At 34.5% G+C, this 24,463-nt stretch overlaps 2 protein-coding genes and 1 long non-coding RNA gene across 3 annotated transcripts in view; 2 read left to right on the top strand and 1 right to left on the bottom strand.

The window, feature by feature from the left end:
- Position 1: 1 nt before the first annotated feature.
- On the bottom strand, positions 2–8,237 carry LOC131946056 (centrosomal protein of 112 kDa-like). Its single transcript, XM_059306688.1, has 7 exons — positions 8,183–8,237; positions 5,665–6,512; positions 5,013–5,135; positions 4,091–4,177; positions 1,506–1,589; positions 813–849; positions 2–273 (listed from the first exon to the last, which is right to left on the bottom strand). Exons 2-7 carry the CDS (start codon positions 6,466–6,468, stop codon positions 2–4), a joined length of 1,407 nt encoding a protein of 468 aa, XP_059162671.1. The 5' UTR covers positions 6,469–6,512; positions 8,183–8,237.
- Positions 8,238–9,626: 1,389 nt separating this feature from the next.
- Positions 9,627–11,505, top strand: LOC131946151 (uncharacterized). Its single transcript, XR_009387666.1, has 3 exons — positions 9,627–10,085; positions 10,830–10,918; positions 11,415–11,505. It is a non-coding gene; the product is annotated as an uncharacterized LOC131946151 (long non-coding RNA).
- A 3,852-nt stretch (positions 11,506–15,357) lies between these two features.
- Positions 15,358–24,463, top strand: part of LOC131946063 (alpha-1,3-mannosyl-glycoprotein 2-beta-N-acetylglucosaminyltransferase) — a 32,971-nt gene continuing 23,865 nt past the window's right edge. The window contains exon 1 of the mRNA XM_059306699.1: positions 15,358–15,441. The gene's annotated coding sequence lies outside the window, so the exon portion shown is untranslated. The remainder of the gene's footprint in view (positions 15,442–24,463) is intronic.

The following is a 24,463-nucleotide window of genomic DNA, read 5'->3' as shown; positions in this document are numbered from 1 at the left end:
ATTATGTTACGGTGCTGCTTGAAGCTGGTGCTGTCTGAGAATTCACTTCCTGGGATGGATCTGCTCCAGGATGTGATGATGTAGGACCAGCCACGCCCCTGGTTGTGGAAATAGAATCTCCTGGTGCAGGTGAAGCAGAACTATGACGGTGACCATGACTGGGTGGTAGTGTGGAATGTGTCATGGTTGTGGGCTGGTTGCCACATGAAGACTTTGTTGGTTGCTTATTTGTAGTTTTCTCAATCTTGTCCTTAAAGGCTAGAGATCCACTGCCTAAAAAAGTTGAATTTAACAAAGTAGACAATTAATTATATTTCATAATATACAAAGACTTTCATATTCGATGATGAAAATTCTCTGAGTACTATCATTAAAATAAATGATTAGATCAATTACCAAATGTTAAGTACAACTATCATTATCAACTCCAGCAGTAAGAAAACTAAAATTCTGTTCAATACCTAAAAGTAGTCATGTTTACAGTCTAAATATAGATTTTTTTAAAAACAAAACCAAAATTCTGTTCAATACCTAAAAGTAGCAATGTTTACAGTCTAAATATAGATTTTTAAAACAAAGCGATTTTAAAAACTGAATAATTTCTTGATGTATCTGAACAAAACCTAACAGCGTGGATCAAACGGATTTATTGACAGGTGAGATCATAAAACACAAGATGTCACCCCTCACAAGCTTTGACTGGTGGCTTCAGAAAAACTCAATATAAATATTTACGTCGGAGGACATTTGTAACGTAGGAGGAGAATTTTAAACCTACGAAAAAAAACAAGAAAAATTAAAAGGACACTTACCTTTCAATTTGGCAACTTTGATGCGTAAAAAGTTCACCTGAACAAACAGTTGAAATATAGGTAAGTAGGTTATGCGAGTCAAATGTTTCCTACATTAAAATAATCATAGGAAGAACATATATGCCACTTTATGGCTTACAATCAATGCTTTGACTGTAAAGATTTGAAGTGTTTAACTTAAACTTTAAGTAAAGTCCGAAGATTTTCCACTTGTTTTAGTGTGATCTACAAAACAATTTGACAATATCCATTTCTTTTACATTTGGGTCAGGACAGTTTTTTTATGGGGGATTTAAAACTTGAGCCCTTACTGTTGAGTGGCAGTTCATTTGTTTCAAACTCTAGTACTACAGTTGTATGTTATTTTATACGTGTGCTTTTGTTTCAGACTCTAGTACTAGAGTTTTGTTATATTGTACGCATGCATTTTCTAGCAGGCCAAAAAATAGTTCTAGAAGGTTGGGATACGTTGGAACAATGTCCTTAAATTTTTAACAAACTATTATTTTCCATATAGGGTTAATTATTTAAATTTATATCAATTTTACATTTTTTACAAACTATGTTTACATTTACAAATGTATATACAAACATATTATATTCATTTATCTTAAGTATTTCTGATCTGTTAAGTTACCAAGTAGTAATCAGTTTTACTGTAAAATCATTATATTAACATAAATGATCACTCACTTGCTTGTTGAGATTTGCTTTAAAGTCTTTCAATTCTTCTTGCTGACTCAGCCATTTTACAAGCATGGCAAGCATGATTTCATACTGACAAGGAGAATAGTGTTGTTTTTGGTAATCAGATAAGGGACATTTTAAATTGGTTTCATTGGTAATGAGACAAAGGACATTTTAAATTAGTTTCATTGGTAGTCAGTTAAGGGACATTTTAAATTGGTTTCATTGGTAATGAGACAAAGGACATTTTAAATTAGTTTCATTGGTAGTCAGTTAAGGGACATTTTAAATTGGTTTCATTGGTAATGAGACAAAGGACATTTTAAATTAGTTTCATTGGTAGTCAGTTAAGGGACATTTTTAATTGGTTTCATTGGTAATGAGACAAAGGACATTTTAAATTAGTTTCATTGGTAGTCAGTTAAGGGACATTTTAAATTAGTTTCATTGGTAGTCAGTTAAGGGACATTTTAAATTAGTTTCATTGGTAGTCAGTTAAGGGACATTTTAAATTAGTTTCATTGGTAGTCAGTTAAGGGACATTTTAAATTAGTTTCATTGGTAGTCAGTTAAGGGACATTTTAAATTAGTTTCATTGGTAGTCAGTTAAGGGACATTTTAAATTAGTTTCATTGGTAGTCAGTTAAGGGACATTTTAAATTAGTTTCATTGGTAGTCAGTTAAGGGACATTTTAAATTAGTTTCATTGGTAGTCAGTTAAGGGACATTTTAAATTGGTTTCATTGGTAGTCAGTTAAGGGACATTTTAAATTAGTTTCATTGGTAGTCAGTTAAGGGACATTTTAAATTGGTTTCATTGGTAGTCAGTTAAGGGACATTTTAAATTAGTTTCATTGGTAGTCAGTTAAGGGACATTTTTAATTGGTTTCATTGGTAGTCAGTTAAGGGACATTTTAAATTAGTTTCATTGGTAGTCAGTTAAGGGACATTTTAAATTAGTTTCATTGGTAGTCAGTTAAGGGACATTTTAAATTAGTTTCATTGGTAGTCAGTTAAGGGACATTTTAAATTAGTTTCATTGGTAGTCAGTTAAGGGACATTTTAAATTAGTTTCATTGGTAGTCAGTTAAGGGACATTTTAAATTAGTTTCATTGGTAGTCAGTTAAGGGACATTTTAAATTAGTTTCATTGGTAGTCAGTTAAGGGACATTTTAAATTAGTTTCATTGGTAGTCAGTTAAGGGACATTTTAAATTAGTTTCATTGGTAGTCAGTTAAGGGACATTTTAAATTAGTTTCATTGGTAGTCAGTTAAGGGACATTTTAAATTAGTTTCATTGGTAGTCAGTTAAGGGACATTTTAAATTGGTTTCATTGGTAGTCAGTTAAGGGACATTTTAAATTGGTTTCATTGGTAGTCAGTTAAGGGACATTTTAAATTAGTTTCATTGGTAGTCAGTTAAGGGACATTTTAAATTGGTTTCATTGGTAGTCAGTTAAGGGACATTTTAAATTGGTTTCATTGGTAGTCAGTTAAGGGACATTTTAAATTAGTTTCATTGGTAGTCAGTTAAGGGACATTTTAAATTGGTTTCATTGGTAGTCAGTTAAGGGACATTTTAAATTGGTTTCATTGGTAGTCAGTTAAGGGACATTTTAAATTGGTTTCATTGGTAGTCAGTTAAGGGACATTTTAAATTGGTTTCATTGGTAGTCAGTTAAGGGACATTTTAAATTGGTTTCATTGGTAGTCAGTTAAGGGACATTTTAAATTAGTTTCATTGGTAGTCAGTTAAGGGACATTTTAAATTAGTTTCATTGGTAGTCAGTTAAGGGACATTTTAAATTAGTTTCATTGGTAGTCAGTTAAGGGACATTTTAAATTGGTTTCATTGGTAGTCAGTTAAGGGACATTTTAAATTAGTTTCATTGGTAGTCAGTTAAGGGACATTTTAAATTAGTTTCATTGGTAGTCAGTTAAGGGACATTTTAAATTAGTTTCATTGGTAGTCAGTTAAGGGACATTTTAAATTAGTTTCATTGGTAGTCAGTTAAGGGACATTTTAAATTAGTTTCATTGGTAGTCAGTTAAGGGACATTTTAAATTAGTTTCATTGGTAGTCAGTTAAGGGACATTTTAAATTGGTTTCATTGGTAGTCAGTTAAGGGACATTTTAAATTAGTTTCATTGGTAGTCAGTTAAGGGACATTTTAAATTAGTTTCATTGGTAGTCAGTTAAGGGACATTTTAAATTGGTTTCATTGGTAGTCAGTTAAGGGACATTTTAAATTAGTTTCATTGGTAGTCAGTTAAGGGACATTTTAAATTGGTTTCATTGGTAGTCAGTTAAGGGACATTTTTAATTGGTTTCATTGGTAATGGGAGAAGGTTGTAAACATTTAATTGAAACCTTACAAACAGTATTGGCAACATTAGCGCAGGTTATGTATCCTACAATGAAATCCTCTACCACACATAGTGACAGTTGTTAACTAGAGTTAGTTGCCCATCTCCCATAAGCAAGTGGGCAATAATCCTATCCCTACCATTTTCATAATTAAACTATTATAAAGTAATCAGTAAAAAATAGAAGTTTGAAAAAATATGAAAATATGAAAATTCAAATCACCTTGACGCTGACATCTGTGATGGCAGAAAAAACATCAGCAGACGTGGGAATTGATTCTTCATCCAGCTTTACCTTGCTCCAGACGTACTTCAAGATTAGAAAATTAAATTCTAGTCATTTCAATATAAACTTCAAGAATTAACTTTTTAAGATTAGAAAATTAACGTCTAGTCATTACAATATAAACATTCAGGAATTGTTTTTTTTTAAGATTTTTTTAAATCAGTCAAAGATGGAAAGATTTTTTTTTTTAAATTATGTTTATGAACATTGACTACACACAACAGCCTAAGGTAGGATTAACTCAAGACATGAACATATAAAAACAGACATGAACATATACAACAAAAATGAACATAAAACAGACATGAACATATAAAATAGATATGAACATATACAACAGACATGAACATATAAAAAAGATATGAACATATAAAATAGATATGAACATATAAAATAGATATGAACATATACAACAGACATGAACATATAAAATAGATATGAACAAATACAACAAACCTGAACATATACAACAGACATGAACATACACAACAGACATTAGCATAAAACAGACATCAACATATAAAATAGACATAAACATATAAAACAGACTAAAATGAAGAAGATCCAACCTCAACTAGTTTAGACAATGACAAAACAGCGTAGTGTAATATGTAAATAATTCATTGAATTCCTTCATGAGCACTACTGCACCTACATTTGTTTTAAAGAGTGCCATACACTATGTATACAGTGGGCTGCTATAATCATGAAACAAATCAAACCAGATGTGGCTGGCAGTCAGGTGACCAAGAGCGCCCCATGGGGTGCCTACATTCATTTTAAAGAGCAACCTACATGAGTAACACAGTGTGCCACTAAATTCAAACAAAGCCAGGAGTCACGCCCGGCTTAGAGTTACCTTTCCCTTGAGAAAATCCAGCTGAAGCTCCACAACTTTTTTGTCTAATTCTTTCATTTGTTTTTGTAAAGTATCTTGTTCCAAGTTTTTTGAATTCTCATTGCTTGTTGACAAACCATTGGCCTGGGTTAAATCAAATTATTATTAAATTAAGGATCTGTTAAAATGTTGATTTTAAAAACAAAATGCTGTAGTGAATGTCTTTTTCCAAATAACCGTAAAAGAAGATTTAAATTATTCATTTAAACTTGGTTAATTTTTTTATAAGCTGAAAATGTCTATTATCATGGAGAGTGGTTTTATATAGCTGGACGTAACAGGGTAGAGGTTTTTCTGCACTGGGTTACACCATTTTGGGGATGACATCAAATTTTTTAAAAATCATTAAAAAAAAAATCAACAAAATTGTATCCACTAAAAAAGTAGAATAGTAAGGGATACACGTGAATGCAAACTGAAAATACAAAATGTTTTGAGGGGGCTGGGGTGACACCCTTAATTACCGGACCAATAAAAACCCAACCAAACAAAAACCACTGCCGCACAGCACATACAAAACAAATCACTATGTATCTCAGTTTGTTCACACAGACTTAAATTACAGAAGTGAATAGACTTAAAAAATAAAAGTTGACTTGAAAAAATTTCTTACATAAATACTGTCCACTTTCTGGTTAACCTCCTCAGTTTTTTTCATCAACATTCGTACTTTAGTTTTCTCATCTTCTAAAGAAACTATTCTTTTTTCCAATTCCTCCTTCACATCCAGTGTAAGCCTACTGGAGTCTAGAGACTGTTTTTTTCTTGTGCACAAATTTTCTTGCATTTCTTTCATGAATTTGTTTTGATTCATGGTTAGCTTTCTTATTTTTCCATCACAAGATTTTATTTTCTCGTTCATCTTTTCTTTATTTCTTTGCAATTTTTCCATCTTGCTCTTAAAATGTTCAAACTCTTGAATAAAGAACTCCTGCTCTGTAAAACCCCCAGCTGACTTGAGCTGTTCTTGTAACTGTTCACTCAACTCATCTATTCGGAGTCTGAGACTGGAGTTTTCTACCTCTAAATCTGACAATTTTTTACTAATTTCATCAATTTTGTCTGAATTGTCGGATTCATTATATCTAATATTAACAGCCGGTGGCATGGTTTTCAAATGTTGAACTTCGGATTCCAGAGCAGAATGATAGGCTACAACCTCTCTAAAGTGGGTTTTGACAATCAGGAATTGTTGCTCCATGTTTTCCGTTAACTGCTTAGTCCCCAGCTCTCCCTGCTTGAGTAAGTCCTCAACAGTGCCTGTGACTTTTTGCAGATTGGTTTTCAACTTTTTCATTTTCTTCTCAATCTTACAAAAACTTGAGCTTGCTTTGTCCTCCAGTGCAATTAATCTCAACATTAACTTGCGGTTTTCTACCGTCTGAGTTGCAATGTTTGGTTCAGTGCTGCTCTCCATTTTTGAAAGTTTAGTGTTAATATTATAATCTGTGCTGCTTTAATCTATAATCAATGATTGAAATAATCATAATGATTAAAAATTTATTTGCATCCACATAAACTATATCTAGTTATGACATTAGGTAAACTGTGACTGGTTATAAAAAAATGACAATGGTTATGTTAAAAAGTATGTTTAAAAAATGACTTAATGTTTATGTTAGTGTTAGGGGCAAAGCGCCCCCCCCCCCAAAGAAAGTCTACACCCCCCCGAAGAAAGTCTACCGCCCACCTGCCCCCCCCCCCCCTGAACGAAATGGTTTTATATAGAAAATATATACTTTAACAGTGTTCCCCCCCCCTCCCCGGAGAAAAAAGTCTGGAAGAAACACTGATCAACCCCCACCCCACAGACCACAAGCCAACCCCCACCCCACAGACCACGAGTCAACCCCCACCCCACAGACCACAAGCCAACCCCCATCCCACAAGTCCACCCCCACCCCACAGACCACGAGTCAACCCCCACCCCACAGACCACAAGCCAACCCCCATCCCACAAGTCCACCCCCACCCCACAGACCACAAGTCAACCCCCCCCCCACAGACCACAAGTCAATCCCCACCCCACAGACCACAAGTCAATCCCCACCCCACACGTTAACCCCCTCTCCACAGACCACAAGTCAACCCCCACCCCACAGACCACAAGTCAACCCCCACCCCACAGACCACAAGCCAACCCCCACCCCACAGACCACAAGCCAACCCCCACCCCACAGACCACAAGCCAACCCCCACCCCACAGACCACAAGCCAACCCCCACCCCACAAGAACACCAAAATGACAGCAATGTCGCACACATGTCAGTTAATGCTTTCAGTTTTTAAAATGTGTAGGCCTATGTCCTGAAACTACATTGTTCATTGTCCAGGTAAAATCAATATGCAACGTATAGATAATTGTACCTGTAGGCCTGTTTCTAAGAGCTGCTGTAAATTAGTTCCTGCCCACATAACCAATGAAGAAACAGCTGTGACATATGTATGTATTACTATGTATGCATCTCAATCAATTACAATAAAATTTAAAAAAAAATAAAGCTGTAGTATAGATCTAGATCTATTATTAATAGAACATTATTGAAGTTTGTACAGTCTCATTATAGTGCAATACACAACTACAATAAAAATGTTAGTAAATCATAAACAGAATAATTGGCCAGGCATTGTCAGAATCCCAAGATCAAGAAGGGAAACGGCAAAGTGTACTTAAATTATTCCATGTCTGGTGTTGTCTAGACATTTAAATATTTAAAAGCACGCCATTAAAAGCATATCATCAGCCACTAGGGTTGGGCACCAAGGGTTGGGTTTAAACTAACTAAGGTACCTTGAAAATACAGCTAATAATAATAATATTAGGCCTAATTTGAATTTGATAATAATTTTTTAGTTATTAAATTTAATTAGTAGGGCCTAAAACTATTAAATAATTAATAATTAAAGGTCTACTCTAAAGCTAAATTAAATAGATCTAGTACTAGATCTAGATTTCTAGATTTAGCTAAATTAAAAAAAAATAATTTTTAAATATTTAAAAAAAAAAAAGCTTGATTAGGATTGACACACCAGTGAATTATAACGCTTACATATAGATCTAGATCTATTATAATCTACTAGACTAGATCTAGTAATGCTACACAGTATAATAGTAAAATTTAAAATATTACTTGTTAATCGTCTGCGTTGACGGATAGATCTAGATCTAGATTAAACTAGAATCTAGATCTAGGATCTAGGAGTTCTAGATCACTAGACTAGATCTCTATCTAATCTATTTCGAATTTGTTTCAGTTTTTAGCATCATTTAACGATTCCAAGAAAAACTCGCTCTACGATTATATAGAGTATAGATCTAAGTGTACTGGTATCGCGGTAGCGATTTTAATTGTTTTTTTTTAAATCCTAAATTGTAGTAACTTCTTTTTAAAATGTTAGGCCCTACGTTTAATTAATATGATTCTATATTTATAATAAACACGTTACTTCTAACATAACTTAGATATAGATCTATGTCTTTTTTACAATTAAAAATTGAGTTGGTTACGAATTTGAAGATCGATACCAGCGTAAGTGAAACAAGCGCTGAACAGGCAATTTCAAAGAAAACTGAATTAGTAGTTAATTATAATTATAAGGTTGAATCTGCAAATTATAGCATATGACATATATACATAAAATGAGTAAAACTATAAGCGTATGATGCAGTGTTTCTTCCCGATTTTTTTCTCCGGGAGGAAGGGGGGAAGGCACCTGATATTTTTCGGGGGGGGGGGGGGGGGGCTAAATTTTCAGGGGGAAGGGGGGGGGCACTATCAAAAGTTTATATAGGCCTAATCTATATAAATTCCATTTCGTTCGGAGAGGGCGGTGTCAGGGGCGGAACTACCATACCGCCAGACCCCGCAATGTGGGAGGCCCAGGCCGTTTAGGGGCCCAAAATCCAACCAAAAAGCAATGACTTTGTATTCCAAAATTACGTTTTCGTGCACCTTAATTATGGTTTTGTAAAAAAAAAAAACTACTACTGTAGTGATGTTCTACAGTAGCTAACACACGCTGTTGCGTAAAAGAAAAAAAAAATCTACATAAGCTTTAGTGTGCAAGATAAACAAACATTCAAACCACTTCCATGACTTATTTCCCTTCTTAAATAGTCAAATAGAAGTGCCCATAAACTCCTTTTAATGGTTTTGTACTACGCAAATTGAAAAGCAATTACTTCTCTTAATTATAATTTTTTTATAAAATACATACTAAAGAATGAAATAGTATAAAAAGGAATTTTTAAAAAAAATTAATATAAATTAAAAAAAACACCTAAAAATAAACATAACACGAGAAACCATTACACAAACAAAGCTTTCATGTTTCATATACTTTTGACCGGCTTGCGAATGGGAAGCTATACAGCCGACATCACAAGTGACACACAGATTTGCAAAACAGACTAATGCACTTAAACACATGACATGTTGTTGTAATTTGTTAGAATTGAACATAAAAGTATTATGTTTTTTTTTAAAACAATGTGTTTTTTAAAAACTAGATTAGGCCCGAAATGAGTATAATACGTTCGTATTTTGTGTTTACCCAGCTAACACAGTATGTAATACCAGGGTTGGCCCAAGATTGGGCCTATCTGGTTATCATGGCCATACATTGGACAAGCTTAGGCCAGGGTACAGCCAAGATTTGTACATGCTTGCATCCCTTGATACCTTGATATTTAAGCGTTTTTACCCTGGCTGCCAAGATTACACTGATTTATGTATTCACTGCAGAAATTTTAGTTAAATATGCTTGTTAAACTTAATATATGTTAACTAAAATAAGTTATCTTTTAATATCATGCTCTAATTTAAACATAGTATTAATAACAAACTACGTTGCATGTGTTAAACATTTTGTTAAACTTTTTAAAAGTGTGTGCGCTACTGCCGCCGGCCCCTCTCGCCCATTGTCCCTTTGTTCACATTTCTTCACATTCCTTCCTATTGTTCGCAAGCCAGCATACCCGTCCTTCGCCATTTTTCTTAACAAAAGACTTTGTTTCCAGTCACAGTAAAACAGGTAGGCCTACTGCAGCCATTTTAGTTCAACAGTGAGAAGTAGTATAACTTTATTTATGCAGAATCTGGAAAACTCGTATTTTTTTGTTGGAAACTTTATGTCATTAAATAAAAGGTAGTTTATTTGAGGTAATAAATGAGCCTAGATCTATTGAATATAGATCTAGATTTAGATCTATAGAGATCATTATATTAATAATACTAGATCTAGATCTAGTTAGTAGATAGTAGATAGATCTAGAATCTAGATCTAGAATCTATCTACACTAGATCTAATCTAGATTAGATTCTAATACTAAATAACTAAAAATCGTAATCAGAGGGCTGTTAATTTTGACAGCGTTTTTTGAGTATTGAAAAGTATGCAAGTATGATTAGTATGTTTGGGATTATATTGAATATTGATATATGATTATTTTTTATATGTATTTATTGGTTTTCAACTTTAGGGGGGGGGGTCTTAAATGTTAATAAATTAACAAATAATCATTCACTTTAACTTAAAAAAAAACAACTTAATTTTATTGTAGTAGTAGGCCTATTCGTGTAAGAGTGTAAGGATTTGAAACTGTCTATAATATTAATTCAGAGAGAGGAAAAGTAGACACAATTATAGAACAAATTTCTACATGTTAAACAAACAGTGTATTTTTTATAATTATCAATTTTGAAAAAAAATTAACTTAGTCAACTAGAATTCTAAATTGATTCAAGATTGGCATTCAAATTCCTATTACTGTTACAGCTTCCTATGGGAGAATAAGATGTAAGATGTGTAAATAGTAGTGTGGAGACCTCAGAGCAACACTTAATTTCATGACCAACAGTGATAAGGTAGTTAGTAAGCCCTACTTATTGATCAACACTACTCATATAATCATATAGAGGACAGAGTAGGCAAATGGTTGAGGACACTATTGCTAAACATAAAATCAAGTTAGTAGTACATTCATTTGTTCACCTAACTCTGATATATACACGATTTAAGACTATGAAATAAAAAGGTGGCTAGATATAGTGCTGACTACACAATCCTTTATATACAGAGATCAAATAAACAGAGATACTGTACATACCTTGTCCTATTGGCACACGCTAGAAAGGGAACTTGACATTTTTAGACATTCTTATGATACTTATGTACTATAAAATGATAGTATCATATTTGGAGTTTTGTGTAGGATTAGGCTTGGGTTTGATGTATTGTCCACAATTAGTACCTTGTTATTAATAGTCTTAAAAATGGAGTATCTAATTTGGCTATCATTTATTGTATTACTCACTCATTTTATTATTATATTTAATAACAAAGAATGCCATTTATTTTCAGGCCTCCAGGTGTTGTGTGTATCAATCAGCCCACTGGAGATATATCAATCTTTTAATAAATTATAAGGTCCCCACTGCTTGATACTTCACCAGAAGATTACTAAATGTTGTTAACACTTCATAACTGTAAGTGAATAATAATATTCATTTAGTAATTTTTGCTTGCATTTGATGATCAGCATGTGTAGTTAATGCCTTTACTGATATTAGTAAAATAATTTCAGACCACAAGCATTACTTCTAGGTCACTCTGAAGGGTCCAATCGTTCAATTACTGAAATGATAAAGTTGATGAAATTGCTTAAAAGTTGTCTGGCACCTTCTTAACTCAGAGACATAGGGTAAGGGGTTTATAATATTTATATACATACTATTTTTTTATTACAAGGTCTTTTTTTTTTCACTTTTGTTTATAAAAAAATATATATAGGCCTATAACACAGGTAACTATAAATAAATAAATAAAAATAAATATATATATATATATATATATATATATATATATATATATATATATATATATATATATATATATATATATATATATATGCAGCAAGGAACTGCAGTTCTACTATTAAAATTATATATGGCCACTTTTTATTATTTACCTGGGTAGCATGAACACCCCAGACCACCAGTCTTTATACCTATATATAATATCTTGTTACAAGGTAGCAAACATGATGTTAGGGGCTTCTTGTTGTATGTTTAGTGCAGTGCAAAATAAAATAAACATAACAAATTTAGTGCAAAAACAGCAGTGTATAGTTGTAATTATTTCATAAATGACTTTTAGTGTGTAACTTTTCTTTTTTAGAATGTGGATGGATTATGACATACCTTGCACAAATCAACAACCAGGCTTTTATTGGATTTGAATCCCAAAGGAAAGAGAAAGTTTGTTATCCAAAACAAACATGGAAAATATCAGAAACCAACAAAGCACAAGCAGGCAGAATGTCATGGACCCAACTTTGGGGAATCTTCCAAAACCAAGTTTAAAAATAGAGGTGTGGTTGTGTCTCTCAGCTCCACAAGGGTCCACAAGAATGAGGACAACAGTGATTTTTGTAATAATTTTAGATCAGATTTTCAATTTTTTTTTGATCAGTTGGATCAGGTTAACAGTTTGATACATATTGCATTTTAGTACTTAACGAGAAGAAAAGATTCTCTTAGTCTAAGAAAAATGCTGATTTGTAAATTAATAAATTGTTTCCTTTTGTAATAATATAATAATTTAAGTTTGCATTGTATGTATTTTTAGTGTAGATTTAGTGCCCTAAATGAAATGCAATATACAATTTACATTTTTTTCTTTAAAGAATTAGTTGCAAATTTCTTTCATAATTTTGTTTCACTGTACAATCTGAAAAAAGTTTGCTACATTTGTATTGACGATACTTCTGCTGGTGATATTTATTTCTAATTAATAAAGTAAATTAATATATATTCAGTTTACTATAATTAAATACCTCACACTCGAGGCAAAAAAACATATTTATTGAATATGGCAGTTATATTCCTGTTCTACACAATGCATATAAACCCTCAAACCATCGGTCTTTTGAAAAATTGTACATTTTGTATACACAATGGCATTCATTTTAACACTATTTAACCACAACTATAATCTAGAGATCCTGAACATATTTTCGTTCTGTTATTTATGTACAATGTACAAGGCAGATTAGTCCAGCATTAAACTGTAATCTACCTTAATTAGAATACTTAGAATATACAAGCTATGCAATTAAATGTTGTTAGACAAATATTTTATACTTTTTATTCTTAATGTTATGTGTACGTATCATAGTACAAGACAGCTTCTGTATTCTTGTACAGTAAATTAAGTTTTTACATTAGTTTAATTTAAACTGTACTTAACATCTGTTACATTATATGAAAATGTTTTGTATATTTGTTTTCATTTGTTTGTATAAAAGTCAAAATGAAAGTTACTACACTATTATTTACATATTTGTTTTCAATCAATACTTTATAGTAAAGTTATAGTTTTCTTACATTTGAATGGATGGTATAATACAGATTTTAATAGATGAGCAGTTTTTGTGAATGTATTGCTGCTTTACTACATTTTGATTAAAATTTCTTTCACATTTTGAAATTAACTTTGTAAATATTATGACTGATATGAGAATTGATATTTTTGTATGCTGAAAATCAAAATTTAAGCCAAGATGTAGCCAGGATATAATACAGGCTGAGCCAAGGTATAGCCGAGATATAGCCATTATTGGGCCAAGATGTAGCCAGGATATAATACAGGATGAGCCAAGGTATAGCCAATATTGGGCCAAGATATAGCCATTATTGAGCCAAGATGTAGCCAATATTGGGCCAAGATGTAACCATGATATAGCCAATATTGGGCCAGGATATAGCCAATATTGGGCCAGAATATAGCCAATATTGGGCCAAGATATAGCCAATATTGGGCCAAGATGTAACCAAGATATAGCCTATGTAGGGCCAATATGTAGCCGGGATATAGCCAATATTTGGCCAAGATCTAGCCAATGTTGGGCCAATATGTAGCCGGGATATAGCCAATATTGTGCCAACATTGCGCCAACATCATGCCGAGTTTCACTACCAATGTTTGGCCAAGGTTAAGCCAATGTTGCACCAAGATGTAGCCAATATTGGTAACCAATGTTTAGCCAATATTGGGCCAATATATGTGTGCTGACTGGGTATATATATATATATATATATATATATATATATATATATATATATATATATATATATATATATATATATATATATAAATCTATATATATATATATATATATATTTATATATATAGGGGGGGCCTCAAAAAATATTTTGCGGGGTGGCCCCTTTTTTCTAGTTCCGCCACTGGGCGGTATACTTTCTACGGGGGGGGGGGGGGGGGGGTGGCTCTGCCCTCCCGAAGAGATGTCTGGAAGAAACTCTGGTATGATCGACTATTAATATTAGTATTAGCAGTGGCGTCGCTAAGCCGTGTGGGGTTTCACCCAGCCAGAGCCCCCCGGAGAAAGTCTACCGCCCCTCCCGAACGAGATGGATTTTATATAGTAAACATACACTTTTACTAGTGTCCGCCCCCCCCCCCCCCGAATAATGTTGACCACCCCCCCCCCTCGGAAATCGAAAGTTTGAGGGGGGGGGGGGGGTGCAAATCGAAAGTTTGTCCCCGGGTAAAAATTGGAACCCCCCTTGAGACGATCCTGGCTACGCCACTGTCTATAATACATTTGACTTAAGGGGCTAGCACATCGACACCAAAGCCAACCCTAACCCTAGATTTTTATTTGTAAAGCTTATTGGTTAATTAATTACTAATTATAAATTTGGCTTTCGGACACAACCAACAGGGGTGTCGCCAAAACGATAAATAGGCCTAGCTACGATTAATCAATTGGGCCTACTACATCTTTGCAGAGGCGTAGCGACCCTTCCCGGCGCCCGGGGAGAAACTTCTTGTTGATTTGCACCCCCCCCCTTTCAAGATTTCGATTTGCACCCCCCCCCCCTTCAAACTTTCGATTTGCACCCCCTCAACCTTTCAATTTATTTTTCCAACCCATTTTGGCGCCCCCTAAGGTCGGCGCCCGGGGACATATGTCCCCCCGCCCCCCCCCCCTCCCCCCCCCCCCCCCCTCGCTACGCTACTGCATCTTTGCTAATGTTTATGTGCTACATGGAGAAAACAGTTCGTCAAATTGCCTCTAGTTTTTTAGTCTTTGTAGGGGCGACACACTTAATAATGGCACAGCTTAGGGTCTATAATGAAGGACCAGGTACTTGATTCTATATAGACTAGATTCTAGGCCTAGATCTAGACTAGATCTTAAAACACTTGATTTGGGACGTGTCATACAGTTGTATGCTTGTGATTGGCAGAGTCATTTTTTAATCTCCAATGATGAAGATCGGATTATTTTGGTAGATCCAGGCCCAAACTAAAAGTAACATGAATGCCGAAACGGAAAGAATAAACACATACAAACTAAAAAGTAGGCAAACATGGTTCGATAAATTAGATCTAGATCTCTTGATCGATTCTAGAAACTAGAATCTAGTAAGTAAAGTAAGGGTAATCTAATAAATTAAATCTATCGTTTTAGAATTTAAAAAATTTAGGTGCGTAAAAAAAAAATTTACTGAAAATAAAAACTAAAATAAACCGGTAGTGATCTCCCCTAAACTTTCTCGAATATTCTTATATAAAACAACAGGGGATGGTAACTGGGGATATAGTTATGATTTTTAATCCATTTTAAATACTTAAACTTTTAAAAATAGAATAGAATCTCATAAAAAAAACATTGCGCACCAAGCAAACGCCGAATAAAAACGCGTATAATAGTGCGCAATATTATTAGTACTTTAAAAATTTACATTAGTTTTTTGAGAAATCGGAAGTAGCGTAAATTACTACTTCCAGTCAACGGAAATTACTCAAAATTTAACAGAAGGTAGAGAATTAGATCTTTTACTTACCTGTGAAATTTCATTTATCTATCTGAAATAGTACTCAAGTTATAGGCTTTTGAAAAATTCAAAGTAGGAAAAGTACCACTTCCGGTTATCGGAAATCGCTCAAAAGTTGATACGGATCTACGATTTTGATAAAATACTTATATATGAAATTTCATCAACCTAGCTGTAACGGTACTCAAGTTATCGTGTTTACACACGGACAGACACACAGACACACACACACACAGACATACGGACAAGATTGCAAAATTATGTTTTTCCGTATCAGTGAGGTGTAAAACGTCGAGATTTGTAAAAATCTCGATTTTTTTTTTTTGCACGATTACAATACTTTCTCTATACTACGTATATACGAGAAAGTAAAAATCATAGACTAGAGTAAAGTTCCACGCGCGGTTAAAACACCGGTGCGATCATCGCCTGTTTATCGCTTCGTACAATATTTGTTTTGATGTTTTATACGAAACTACCGATATCTGCTGTAAACCTGTCCATTTCTAAATATATCCAGGTCAAATTCTTTTGTTTTTCTCCTTCTGGAAGTCGAGTTTTTAAATTTTAAAGTTTCGAGGTATGACGTCGTAGGCGGTTCTAGTTCCCCCTATGAAAAACACTAGGTCCCGGATGAGATGAATAAAACCAACCCATCAAAGCTTTTTATAACTAGGTTAACTATAAATAGCTTCTACAATATATGCGGGACACTGTACATACGATAGATAAGGCTAATAAAGCAACCTGATAGGTAAATAGGGGTGGCCGCAGCTTGGGTGTCGATTACGGTGGTTTCACATCACTGCGTAACCAACGACTTGAGCTAGACTAGCCTAGTTCTAGATGCTCTATATTTCAAACTAAGCCTAGAATCTGTATACTTTCTATTTTTTTCTGCTGTTTTAAATTATTTCGATCATCTACTTCTTCTAAATCTAGTTTGTGTCTCTACATACAAGCATATCTAAGCAAATGTTACGTTATGTCTTTTAGTGGTTGTTACGTCCCTTTGTTATGATTATTATAGTTGCGTCCCTTGAGTCATCACTGGGTCAACTTTTAATGTCTTTAATTAATTTAATTAACATGTTTTTAATTATTATTTTTGCAATCTATTAATTAATAATACAATCAACAACACGTTTAAGTGTGTAAAATATTTATTTCAATTATTAAAATTGGATCAAAACGTATACAATACGCTCGTTGGCAAGCAGGTTCTTGCGTACGCAGGCAAAAAAAAAAGGGAAAAAAAATATCGCAAGGAGGGACGTCACTAAAACATGAATATCTTAAATACTATGCGTAGGAATACAAAATGACTCATACACATTACAGTAGAATGGCAGCGGAGTAATACAGTGCTTTCGGTTTGTTTCTGTGTGAAACGGTTATAAAATAGCGCCCGATGAAAATCGGGAATTTGGAATTTTCCGCTATGTGTGACCGCGCGTGGAACTTTACTCTAGTAAAATTAAAATGGTAATCTATCGTTTTGGGTACGTAAAATCGCCCGCGGCTATTAATGTACGAAAACGTTACCTCATTGTCAAGGCTGTAATAGAAGTATATTGTGATATGTTTGTGTCAAATATTATAGATAAATGAATAATAAACCTAAATCAATGGCTAAATAAAAAATATATCAATATTCAATATAGGCCCGAAATTAACTTTAAACAGCAGTGTCTGCAAGCAAGATTTGCTATATAAACAGCAGCCATTTGTAAAATAGAGTGACTTCCGCCTGAATCTTGCGCTATAAGTCTATAAAAATAAAACTTTAACAAGATGGCTGCTATAGTAAATGAGCATGGTTGCATCTGTTGGAAACATCGCTGGTGTTCATTTATTACTGAAAAGTTTTAATTCAATTGTTTAGAAACAGGTACATAAATGAAACAAGGAAACATTTTTGTATTTTTCAAAACATAAATGCGCCTCAAAATGTGAAATAATTATTAAAATGTAAGGAGTCACCTGTTTTTCACATTACTAGTTGCGGGCGATTTTACGTACCTAAAACGATAGATTACCAGTAAAATCGGCCTAGCTAAGCTAAGCTAAGCTTAAGCTAGGCTACATTAGTAGATCTAGATCTGAAAAATGAAAGTAATGTGAAAAAAAGTTGCCTCATTGTTAAGGCTTTAAAAGAAATAGGACTAGATTCTAGAATCTAGATCTTATATAATAATATATAGCAGGGGTCTCCAAACTACGGCCCGCGGGCCGGATGCGGCCCGCGAGGTCCTCTCATCCGGCCCGCGGAGATCCTTTTGTCCACGGAAAAAACATTTGTTAATTTGTTGGTGATGGCTGAGGAACTTTGCTCAGAAAAATCACGACATGCCTGGAAATACTGGCCTCTGAACTGAAATTTGATAGTTAATGCGGCCCTCGGACTGAAAAGTTTGGAGACCCCTGATATATAGTATAGTTATTAGTATATACTATATAGTAGGCCATTCGATTCAACACTTCCGGGTTTGTCATTTTCGTGGCATCTCACGGCTCATGCGCTTACTAAAATGGCGACCAGTTTCACTTTCTCTAAACGGTAGAGGGATAAAACTATTGATTACGATGCCATCGTTAATTTTAGAAAACGGAACTATCCGTTTCTATTTCAGTCTGTTATTTAAGAATTCCCAGATGTACTTTTGACCTAATTTCTTTGTTTGTCTCGCAAGCGGCGCGTAAGTGAAAATAGCTCTATGTATTCTTGTCTTTTAAATCAAATAACTCTGAAATATCGCATTCCTTGGAACCCAGCCTATGTTACTTGAAAACTTTAAACTATTAATTTAACACACATTACAATTAACTGGGAATAATTTCTTGGGTTTATGAGATCTGTTCGTGGGAAAACGATCACCCCCAATAATGCCATTTTATTATAATCTTGTTTGGTGAAAACGAGGCGCGGGAAAATGTGTGCCGCGCAAGAATCCAATCATTTGGCTAGATTTATGACTGTTTTTTTATGTCACACCTAAAAATAGAATGTTTACGCTTTCTTCGTTGATGATCGTTTTTATTATTTTTTAAACTGAAAGTATGAATTATTAGTTAGATTGCAGATTTTGTAACTTGGTATACTTACCCTTTATCAATTTTAAAAGCATAGCATGGTAATTGTAAACAAATATAGTCATAAAACACAGAAATATAAAGTTCCAAGTGCGATGTGACACACCCGGGTCACACCCCTCAAGAAAACACGTGTTATTAAGCTGTTTATCTCACTTTACAACAGTAATTAAAATTAATTTTCAAATTTTTATCACTTATTGGGTAAGATAAAGCACATGTTTACTAAAAATAAAAAATAAAACAAAAGCAAATTCTGTTTTAATGAGGGTCACGGGTCAATTTTTTTTCCTTCTGTCAAGTTCAGTGGAGGGTGCCACAGGCTGACCTGACTTTGAAATTTTTTTCAGTAATAATGACTTTGCACAGAAAGTTAAAATATGCTAAATTAGCTTAGTTTACTTGTGTTCTAGCTATTATTGATACATTTTTAATAAAAAAAATCATTCTGTAATTCTCATCAAAAAGCCTACTATATAGGAGATAGATCTAGTAGGCCTATATTTTATATTGTGATATTTTATTTAGGCCTATGTCAAATTAAATATGATTTGATATGAACATGGTAAAACTAAAACTCCATTTTAGCTGTATTTTATTCCCAGCTTCACGTTCACCTCAGGTTGAGCGTATATTTTATTAGGCCTATGCTAATTATATAGGCCTACTAGATCAATATACAAAACCAAAACACACAAAAACGTTAGGAAACACACTTTCGGTTTGTTTCTGTCTGAAACTGTTACAATTCTCAAAATAGAACCAGATGAAAATCGGAGTTCTCAATTTTCCACTATGTGTAATCAATTGCGTAACTTTACTCTAGTACTTAGTCATGTAGATCTAGTAAGTAGTAGGCCCTAAGTAGTTTACTTTAGTTACAAGATCTAGATCTTGTTGTTGTTACTACTAGTACCTAGATCAGGGGTTCCCAACCTTTTTTTACTCTAGAGCACATTCTAAAATATCGGTTGGGTGGCGGGCACCACCTATTTTAAATCAACAAACTCCTTCCAGAGGCGTAGCGACCCTTCCCGTCACCCGGGGACAAAACTTTCGATTTGCACCCCCCTCTCAAATTTTCGATTTGCACCCCCCCCACACCCTCAAACTTTCGATTTCCATCCCCTTCAGCCTTTCAATAATGTTTATGAAAAAAATTCTGTTTCTGTCGAATAGTGAGAGGCGGGCACATAAGAATCGTTCGGCGGGCGCCATGGTGCCCGCGGGCACGGGGTTGGGAACCCCTGACCGAGATGGTAGATTCTAGTATAGCCTATAAGTTATAAATATAAGCCTAATACTAATAATAGATAGTATTTTACTATTTTGGGCCCTAGTATATGTATGATACTGACTAATAGTTAACGTGTTTATGTTATTGTGTAATAATGAGTTGGGTGACACCACAGCCCACTGAGAGCCTATCCTGCTTCCTGACTTTATTAATTACTACTAGATTTTACTTAGGCTATATTAGATGATAGACTAAATCTATTTTCTACTTTAGTTTAGTTTGAAACTTAGTAAGACAGTAAGTACTAGATTTACTATTAGTGGGCCTACTATAACTTTAAGGCTTAAATAATGGAGAATTATTAATAATGATACATATTACATGCAGTTGTCAGTCAATGGACTCCTCAAAATAGGTATGTTAGGTTGTTAGCAGGGGCGGAACTACAGTGCCGCCAGACCCCGCAATGCGGGGGGGCCCAGACCAATTGGGGGCCCAAAAATCCTGGCTAAATTATTTAAAAAAAAAAAAAAATAAATTAGGTGGAGGTCGAGTTATCTTTCTTCTACAGTTACAAACAAACACGATAGTCGGCAAACGTCTTTGAGAAAAATGCACTGACTATAGCTCGAGAGACCGCCAGACATATAGACAACTTCAAAGACGAAGCATCTGCCGGTACGCTTTGAAATCGGGCTGGTGAAATGTTGCGGCGAGGCGACTATCCTGGTCTTCTAGACGATCGGAAAAAGTCGGCACTATTGATGTAGATGTTTATCGGCGCTTTCTTGTCCCCTTCCCTTCCCAACTCTCTCCCCCCCCCTCCCCCCTACCCCTCACTTCTACCCCTCACCACACCCTTACTCTTACAATAAGATGTAATGCATAGATTAACGAACCGTCTATGAACTGTAAACTGACCACTTCTGCACATTTTGTTAAAGACACTAGTCAGTAGTTGTTCATTTACCTGATGAACAGGGGCGGAACTACAGTCCCGCCAGACCCCGCAATGCGCGGGGGGGGGGGGGGGGAGGCCGTTTAGGGGCCCACGGCTGACCAAATTTTTTTTTTTTTTAAATTTTGAATTTAATTTTTGCCTTAATATTTGGTTTGTAAGAGAAAAACACTGTAGCTGCGGTACGATTATCTTTATTTTACAGTCACTATACCACGCTCTTCCGCAAAAGATAAAATCCATTACACAAACTACAGTGTAAAATTTAATGTGATTTTTGTGCACGATTACAAGACTTTCTCTATACTTCGTATATACGAGAAAGTAAAAACATTGTTATATTGTTTACATTATTAAAACACATATCTATGATTATGTGTTTAAACTACTGGCCTGAATTCTACAAAAAATATAATTATTTATTTCGATCTCATACATTTATAATTGCGTTCATTTTTACTTTAACAACTGTATCAATAAACTTGTAAAAGTATAAGTTATTTCCCTTCAGCGAAGCATTTGAAATTTGACTTTGCCGGCACGCTTTGAAATCGGGCTGGGGAAATGTTGCGGCGACCGGCGAGTCGGTGACTATCCTGGTCCTCTAGACGACCGGATAAAGTCGGCACTATTGATGTAGATGTTTATCGGCACTTTCTTGTCCCCTTCCAATGAACCTTCCCAACTCTCTCCTCTCCCCTACCCCTCACCTCTACCCCTCACCACACCCTTACTCTTACAGTAAGATGTAATGCGTAGATTAACAAACCGTCTATGAACTACTGTACTGTACCACGCTCTTCCGCAAAAGATAAAATCCATTACATTACTCTTCAAATTTTGAATGACTTCTTTGACTCGTTGCCCCCCCCCCCCCTCCCTTTGATAGCTAAATAGAGGACACGTAACTGTTTGACCGATCCTCCAAAGTATACTGTGTCGGATGGGGCAGGGGATGGGGACCAAAAAGGGGGTTAAAAAATTGTCGACAAATTCTTTACATATTTAAAACAGTTATTTATAGTTGTATTTTTTAACCATCGTCAAGGCCGAGTTCTATTTCCCTACAATCAAACACACACTGTCGCCGGCAAAATTCTTTAAAAAAAAAACAACAAAGTCCATAGCACGAAAAGCCGCTACATATGAAGTGGGCTTTCAATACTATCATGATGCGCGGTGCTTATTCGCGGCATTGGTAGGGGACCCGAAATCCATTGTACATTTTTCAATGTTAATATATGTTTGTGATAGTGGTTGAATTTGTATCCTGTACTATCTTGTATCGTACAAATAATTTAAAAAAAATAATATAATACTAGAAACTTCAGTTTTATATACGTTTACTTGTTTTTGATTTTACAAGAAATATAGTAAACTTTTAAGGCCTATACTTCAAATTATCTCCCCTGAGTAAGTTTTACAATGGGCGATGCTGACGTACATAGATCAAGGCGTTTTGTTGTCCCTTTCAAGTTTTTTTCCCGAGCCGACCCCTATCCCATCCCTCTTTCTCAACCTCACAAGTATCGAGGAGATAAATGTATCGTTTATGAACTACTTCCTAACCGTACGATTCACCACTTCAGCACATTTTGTCAGACACTAGACAGCACTAGATCTAGTCAACACATATTAATTTACTTTCATAGTATTAGGCAAATCTAATTCACAAAACAGGGCAGGTAAGATTATTTTTTATATAATTATTTAGAAATTAATTAGAACGTTTAGAATTAATTGAACATTATTAATAGTCATTGAGGTTGGGGTGTGTGAGGGTCTGGCTTTTTGTTAATCCCCCCCTTCCCTAAATCAGAAGGTTATCCAACGCGTGACCTGGCCACATACAGTTGTACATGTGAAAAACATTTTTCTCTCTAATATTATTATGCATTACTGCATCATTCACCCAATCGCCATGAAAACTTAGGAAGCTGTTGAGTACAGCCCCGCAAAGGTTTCTGTCATAGGCCTAACATTTGTACATATTTGAGTGGGGACTCCTAACGGAAATATGTGATTTAGCGCCCCGTGATACTGCATAAGTGGATGAGGTTACTACTTGAATACAATATATATATATATATAATATATATATGGGGGGCCCAAAAAAATTTTTTGCGGGGTGGCCCATTTTTTCTAGTTCCGCCACTGGTTGTTAGTAGTAGATAGTTGTTTTAGGTATGTTAGGTTGTTAGTAGTAGATAGTCATTTTAGGTATGTTAGGTTGTTAGTAGTAGATAGTTGTTTTAGGTATGTTAGGTTGTTAGTAGTAGATAGTTGTTTTAGGTATGTTAGGTTGTTAGTAGTAGATAGTTGTTTTAGGTATGTTAGGTTGTTAGTAGTAGATAGTTGTTTTAGGTATGTTAGGTTGTTAGTAGTAGATAGTTGTTTTAGGTATGTTAGGTTGTTAGTAGTAGATAGTTGTTTTAGGTATGTTAGGTTGTTAGTAGTAGATAGTTGTTTTAGGTATGTTAGGTTGTTAGTAGTAGATAGTTGTTTTAGGTATGTTAGGTTGTTAGTAGTAGATAGTTGTTTTAGGTATGTTAGGTTGTTAGTAGTAGATAGTTGTTTTAGGTATGTATTTTTGTTAGGTTGTTAGTAGTAGATAGTTGTTTTAGGTATGTTAGGTTGTTAGTAGTAGATAGTTGTAACATTGTAAATCCCTAGGCCCAAGCCCCTACCTAAGTCCTAAGCCAAATTTAATTACTATTAATTGGATGTGATTAAAATAAAAGAATTTAAATATGGGTGTGAAAACTGTCTATCTCTTGACACTGAATCTCACAGTTTACTAAAGCAGCACACTGGGCCTAGTATCTTACCATCTGGTGCTGAGATGACTGAAAATTTTACCACACCTAAGAATTTCTACATGCACAAGCTTGATGCCCATCTGCTTTCTAAATCTGCAGCCACCACTAGTAGATCTAGTAACCATCAACACTAATAAAATTTTAAGAAAATGAATCTGTATGCTGATTTTTACTGCACTCTAATTTAGTTTATCATTAAACATGTTGATGGTTGATCAAATTCTTCCTACTGTACCGAGTTTGAAAACCAGCTAGTTTAAAGTTGCTGTCGCTAACATATTTCAAGATATTTTTTGTAATGTTCTAGTAGCTGCCTATGATATTTGAGCAGCTTATAGTTATACATATCTGTTCTTTGAATTGCCAAACCAATTGCAAGATTTTCAAAAAAATACTTCCTGTACGAATTTCTACTTAATAATATTATACTAAAGCAT

This window comes from Physella acuta, unplaced genomic scaffold (genome assembly GCF_028476545.2).
Source record: "Physella acuta isolate Inbredline_101_S28 unplaced genomic scaffold, ASM2847654v3 ptg000544l, whole genome shotgun sequence".
NCBI classification, from domain to species: domain Eukaryota; kingdom Metazoa; phylum Mollusca; class Gastropoda; family Physidae; genus Physella; species Physella acuta.
The sequence above is the reverse complement of the archived record's forward strand: the minus strand, read 5'-3'. Positions and strand labels throughout refer to the sequence as shown.